Source organism: Argopecten irradians, chromosome 3, assembly GCF_041381155.1.
Source record: "Argopecten irradians isolate NY chromosome 3, Ai_NY, whole genome shotgun sequence".
NCBI lineage: Eukaryota > Metazoa > Mollusca > Bivalvia > Pectinida > Pectinidae > Argopecten > Argopecten irradians.
This window is the reverse complement of record NC_091136.1, coordinates 23,157,151-23,163,192: the sequence shown is the minus strand read 5'-3', so window position 1 is coordinate 23,163,192 and position 6,042 is coordinate 23,157,151. Positions and strand designations below refer to the sequence as shown.

The 6,042-nt window shown below is 34.0% G+C and overlaps 1 protein-coding gene and 1 long non-coding RNA gene across 2 annotated transcripts; one reads left to right on the top strand and one right to left on the bottom strand.

Annotated features, from left to right (window-relative positions):
* Positions 1-223: 223 nt before the first annotated feature.
* Positions 224-2,036, bottom strand: LOC138319572 (zinc finger protein 239-like). Its single transcript, XM_069262724.1, has 2 exons — positions 1,994-2,036; positions 224-1,469 (listed from the first exon to the last, which is right to left on the bottom strand). The coding sequence occupies exon 2, from the start codon at positions 1,388-1,390 to the stop codon at positions 224-226; it is 1,167 nt and encodes a 388-aa protein (XP_069118825.1). The 5' UTR covers positions 1,391-1,469; positions 1,994-2,036.
* LOC138317910 (uncharacterized) lies at positions 2,032-5,959 on the top strand. The gene is made up of 4 exons (XR_011207822.1): positions 2,032-2,412; positions 4,475-4,528; positions 4,869-4,915; positions 5,821-5,959. It is a non-coding gene; the product is annotated as an uncharacterized lncRNA (long non-coding RNA).
* Positions 5,960-6,042: the final 83 nt, after the last annotated feature.

Sequence of the window (6,042 nt, the reverse complement as noted above, 5' to 3'; positions counted from 1 at the left end):
CTCTCCCGTGTGTGACATCTTGTGTTCCTTCAGAAGACCTGGCCTTATAAAACCTTTACCACATACATCACACGTGTGTGGCTTCTCTTCTGCATGCAGCATTTTGTGAGTTCGTAGACAACTTTTAATTTTAAACTTTTTCAAGCAGACATCACATTGATATGTATTCTCTTCTGTATGTGTTCTTGCATGACTATGAAGAGATCCTTTAGTGTTGAATCCCCTACCACAAGCAGACATCACATTGATATGTATTCTCTTCTGTATGTGTTCTTGCATGACTATGAAGAGATCCTTTAGTGTTGAATCCCCTACCACACGCATCACATTTGAATGTCTCTTCTGTATGTGTTCTTGCATGATTATGAAGAGATTCTCTAGTGTTGAATCCCCTACCACACACATCACATTTGAATGATGTCTTTACTGTATGTGTACTGAGGTGTCGTTTAAGATCAGATGCTTGACCAAAATCCTTACCACAAATATCACACTGATAAGGATGCTCCTTTAGATGTATTTTTATATGTATCTGTAAGCTCTCCTCTTCAATAAATCCCTTTTTACAGATACAACATTTGTAGGTGGTTGTAACTTCTTTTCCATGCTTCATCCGTAGGTGTTGCAATAAATCATTCTCTAAGCTGTATTGTTTACCGCACACATCACACACTTGCAGTTTTTCTTTACTATGCTTTCTCTTGATGTGTGTATTAAGGGTGCTTCGTAAAAGGAACGCCTTACCACAGACATCACAAATGAATGGTCTCTCTCCTTTATGTGCCTTGAGGTGGGCCTTTAGACTTTTGAACACGATAAAATCTTTACCACAGACATCACACATGTAAGGCTTTGGTTTCATTTGTACATTGAGGGAAGGCAGCTGTTCGCTCTCCAATTCTGTGTCCTGTTTTTGAATGTTTGAGGACGGCAGTGGTACTCTCTCTGATTCTGTGTCCAGTATATGTTCATTTAAGGAGGGCAGTTGTATACTTTCTGATTCTGTTTCCAGTATTTGTTCATTTAAGGACGGCAGTTGTACACTTTCTGATTCTGTGTCCAGTATTTGTTCATTTAAGGACGACAGTTGTACACTTTCTGATTCTGTGTCCAGTATTTGTTCATTTAAGGACGGCAGTTGTACACTTTCTGATTCTGTGTCCAGTATTTGTTCATTTAAGGACGACAGTTGTACACTTTCTGATTCTGTGTCCAGTATTTGTTCATTTAAGGACGGCAGTTGTACACTTTCTGATTCTGTGTCCAGTATTTGTTCATTTAAGGAGGGCAGTTGTACACTTTCTGATTCTGTGTCCAGTATTTGTTCATTTAAGGACGACAGTTGTACACTTTCTGATTCTGTGTCCAGTATTTGTACAGCTTCCGCCATGCTGGTTAATCTATTTTATTCCCTTAACTGTATTGATCCTGATCACTTTGTAATGTTCACTTTTGAATGATGAATTTTCCTGAAACAGTCATAAAACAGCATGTTACATTAAACAGGACATTACTTTAATCCAAAACAAGGAATGCATTTCATAATTATAGGGGTTTATGTGCATATAATGGTGCTTATTGTAGCAAATAATTAATATAAATACTGACTACGTCTTGAAAGCTAATTAACATCCTGTCCTCCGGTGACTCGAACGTTATCCTTTATAACAGTAATTGTTACCCTACTCTCTTTATAAATGTAAATGAAAAAAGAAAGTAATTTCGACTACATTGACCGGCCGCGGGAAACAGTTCATCGGGTTGGTCCTAACACATTGGGAAAAGAGTTTTGACTGTTGACTGAGAAGGCACGACACAACTGTACTGTTCGCCAGATATACACTCATTCAGTAAATCATATGCATGAGACTAATCTTGGGTCGGTGTCATACTGATAGATAGTAGATTGCCCCAGTGAGTTTATATACTTGATAAATAATGTACGTTACAACAAACAGAAATTTAGATAGGATCTCTGCAGCAAAGCACGTACCTGCTTTTATAATGGGAATAATAATTCCATTCTGTCAGCAGGCTTGGATTCGTATATGGATAGCGTTAGTTTCGTAATTTTCGTAACGAAAGTAGGTCCATTTTCGTTCATTCTGAACAACCAGCTCCATCATTAAGTCATTAGACCTATTTCAAGTATAAATCCTGAGGAATTTACAGTTATTTGATAGGCTAAAAGCATGTCAGGGTTTTGCCGTATAATCAGTGTTTCCAGAATAAAGCGCTTGACCTGCCATGACAAAATACGAAACTAAGCATATAGATTGAACATTAGGCAACGAAATCTAGATGCTGGGGAGACTTCACTGACAGATCAAATTGTGCATTTTCGCACGACAGTCGCATTATTTCAGGTTAAATGCCGGGAGACGTTATACACCTTAACGTAGGTGGAACAAGGTATGTGAAAAACACCGAATTTTGTCAAAATCTTTCTCAGGTAATGGAAAGTATCGATTGTAAACAATGTCGAGATAGATTCTAAAAATACATTCAAATGTGTTACTAAAAATAGATGCAGAAAACATAAATGTTTAGGGATGGATTTGATCATATTTAAACTATGAAGATTTACGTACAATATATCAATTTATTTCTCTTTGATTAGGACTATGTTTTTAAAACCAACGTTGCTTTATAGTGATGTATAGTCCTACTATATTAACCACAGGCGTCTGCTTCTGGTTTTGGAAAAACAATAATACTAAAGTAGCCTACTGTCAATACCCTTGTACATAGGGGTAAGCTAGTCTATTATATTTTTTTCCAAAACCAGAACTCCAACAATGTTAGAGGTATAGCACGCCGAGATTATTATGTCACGTCAGAAGTTGATCTCTCAATATTGGCGTTGGCCAGAGATACTCTAACCATGACACCAGACTTATATATAGCCATTAATATGAATCATGCATGGCATCTGAAAAGCAAAGCTCTCTTGTTTATTTTCTTTTCTATTTCAAATAGTAAAAGGACGTACCGGTACTTTAAAGTAAACCTATAGTAGTATGTGACATAATGATTGTTAAAGGGACAATTCATTCTACGAGAACATTAAAAGGTACGGAAACCTCCAGTTCTACTGGAAAACTGTCGGTTTTACTGTGATATGTAAAATCCCATGGTGGTGAAATGCGTGTGAAATGTTCAAACTTACTCGCTGTCCGCCATTACACATTGTGGTCGAATATCTTGTATTCCGAACCCAGTCCCTTGCTCGTAGAGTAATGCTACTTTTGTCTAGAACAGCTCAATCGCTCTGACAGAAGTGTTTTTACCTTGTTAGGTGAATTGTCTTGCCTAAAAAATCATTATATCACCTCCACAGTGGTTATGTAGTTCATTTGTTTAATGTGCGTGACTTTGGCACGGATATTGGTACAGCGTACATATTGTACTTGCTTAATTGTATTGATCAACGGTTTGTAATTACAAAGGTATCAATTAAAATACTAAACAATGACGTGGAATTTGTCAATATCTTATGTTATATGTTTCATAAGAAATGTAGAACAATACATTTATGCCATATTTTGCTTCTTGGTGATGTCAAAGAATTAGCGTGAGTGAATTGTCCCTTTAAAGCATAATAAAACTTTTAATTTAAACAGAAATCACAGATTCGGATTTGGACATTGATTTAATTTTCTGTGCCCATGCAGTGTCACAGGTCTGGTGTGCCACGTATGCGAATTCCATGATTTCGCACCATTTGTTGACGTCATGTGAAGTCATGATATCTTTTGTTTATCTTTCCCTTGGTGGACATTTTGACTGTTTTCCATAGCTTTTAATTTTCAAAAGTGTTATTATTAATATTTTTTTTTTTAAAAAGATAAAAAAAATGTTTAATTAGTCATGTTAATGCATTTGCATTAGTTAAAAATATTTAATATGGAGAGCAGTCCTTGATAGACCATCATCACCATGGTTGTTTGGTCCCAAATGGTCGATTTATATGATTATCCTGATCTAGTTCTTTACCACCACCTGGCTTTAATTTTTGCGATACTTTGGTCATGGTCCTCATTGACAGGATGCAGCTCTTAGATAATATTTCATTTGGAAAATAGTCAAAATTGGTAAATATTATTCACGACAGTTGAAAAACAATATAAAATACATTTTTCTAACTTTAGGACATTTTGGCTGACAGTACAACTATATTAAAAAGGGGCAGATTGCCTCGAAAATTAGACAATCTTTTGTCCACACTGTTAGAATTACTTCTTTGTCCATATGACAATAACGACTGACTAGTGAGCGCTTTCGCCCCATTCAAGGGAGCTCTTCAGACATTAAATATTTGACCTGCCATGACAAAATACGAAACTAAATGCCCTTGAATGGGGCAAAAGCGCTCACTAGTCAGTCGTTATTGTTTTTATTTCTTATAGATTTCGTCCGTAAGGATTTTTCTTTAAATTTATCATATGTATTATATATGTCTGTTTATTATCAGGTATTCAACATCAAGACAAACACTAACATGGATTCCAGACTCTTTCTTCACAAGGTAAATTTTGTAACCTCATCGATATCATAGGCTAAATTTTCTTCTGTTTAATGTATATGTATATTTTTGTTAAAGAAATTTTAAATTTTTGTTTTGGAAACATCGATCTTTAAATTAAAAAAGATGAAATTATATATATATCTCTATGCACACAATACTGTATATGTTGAATTGCTACACATTCCAAGTAAAGAACGCATTCAGTAAATCCATTAATGTTTATAACGTAATAATGCTAAAATATACACTTTTCTCCACTTTTTGAATTAAATTTTGAATAATTCTGAAATCCTTTCCTCGACATACAATGGTTAAATTTTGTTTTACTTTACTATTCCAGCATGCTAAGTGGAAGGAATATCGTCCCTAAAAGATGAAACGGGGGCCGTAAGTATATATACAACTGCTCAATCTGTTATCACAAAGGGGTTAGACTATTTATTGTATAACGACCATGCAGTTCATAACGTAGTTTATACTATTTTCTTCCTTTTCATAGTATTTATCACATTTAATCATAATCAGTCTGATGTCCAATGACTTGGCACATTGCCTATGTAATATTTGTTTATGTTACTACATAGTGTATTAGTACAACCTGGAGTGTGATTCATCAGCTGAAAATCCATTGTAAAACAATAAATGACATCAAACATTGAGATTCTTCAAAATGTAGGTTGTTGTAATTATGTGATAAAAAGTATATTAAAGGTGTGTTTTATGTTATACCAGATTTCATGAAACTTGTCTCAAAATTTCAATTTTTACTTTTCAAGTTTCATTTCGTAAAATCTCATACATGTATTTTAGATTTTATTTTACTATGTTGATCTGTACCTATGGTAGAAATGCATTGTCCATACTTTACATGAAAAATTATGTTTCTTATATATGTTATTATTTATCATTTTTCAATGAGCAAATAAAAAAACCATCTAACAAGACCAGATATTTCTGTATCTCATAAATGTGTAATTTTGAGTAATAAAGTAAAAAGAATTATCACAGAATCACAAAAATATTTTATATGGAATACCTATTGAGAATCACCAGTCTGCTGTAATTATCGTAGTGCAGCGAAATTACTAGTCTAATTTTAATTAGATTGGAGAATCACAAAAATATTTTATATGGAACATGTAAGATCTTCATTAGGAAATTTCCATACATGTGATTAAAAGTGGACAATTACATGGATTAAATATAACAAATTTCAAGCTCTCATCTTTTTATATAGATGGTTTTGTTTGACTAAAGACTTATAATTATGAATTGCACTTGTCTATTTGCAGATATTTATAGACAGGGATCCAAAATTGTTTTCTGTTATCCTGAATTTCATGAGGACTAAGGAAGTGGATTTTGCGGTAATTCCTGAATTTGTCGTCTGTGTTGGTCAATTAAAACAAAAACATTATATATAAGTTGTGGTAATTACATAAAGGAGAAGGTACGTTCGTTAAGACTCGAATATGGCACCCAAAATTAATTCTCCAGTAAAGAACAACATATTT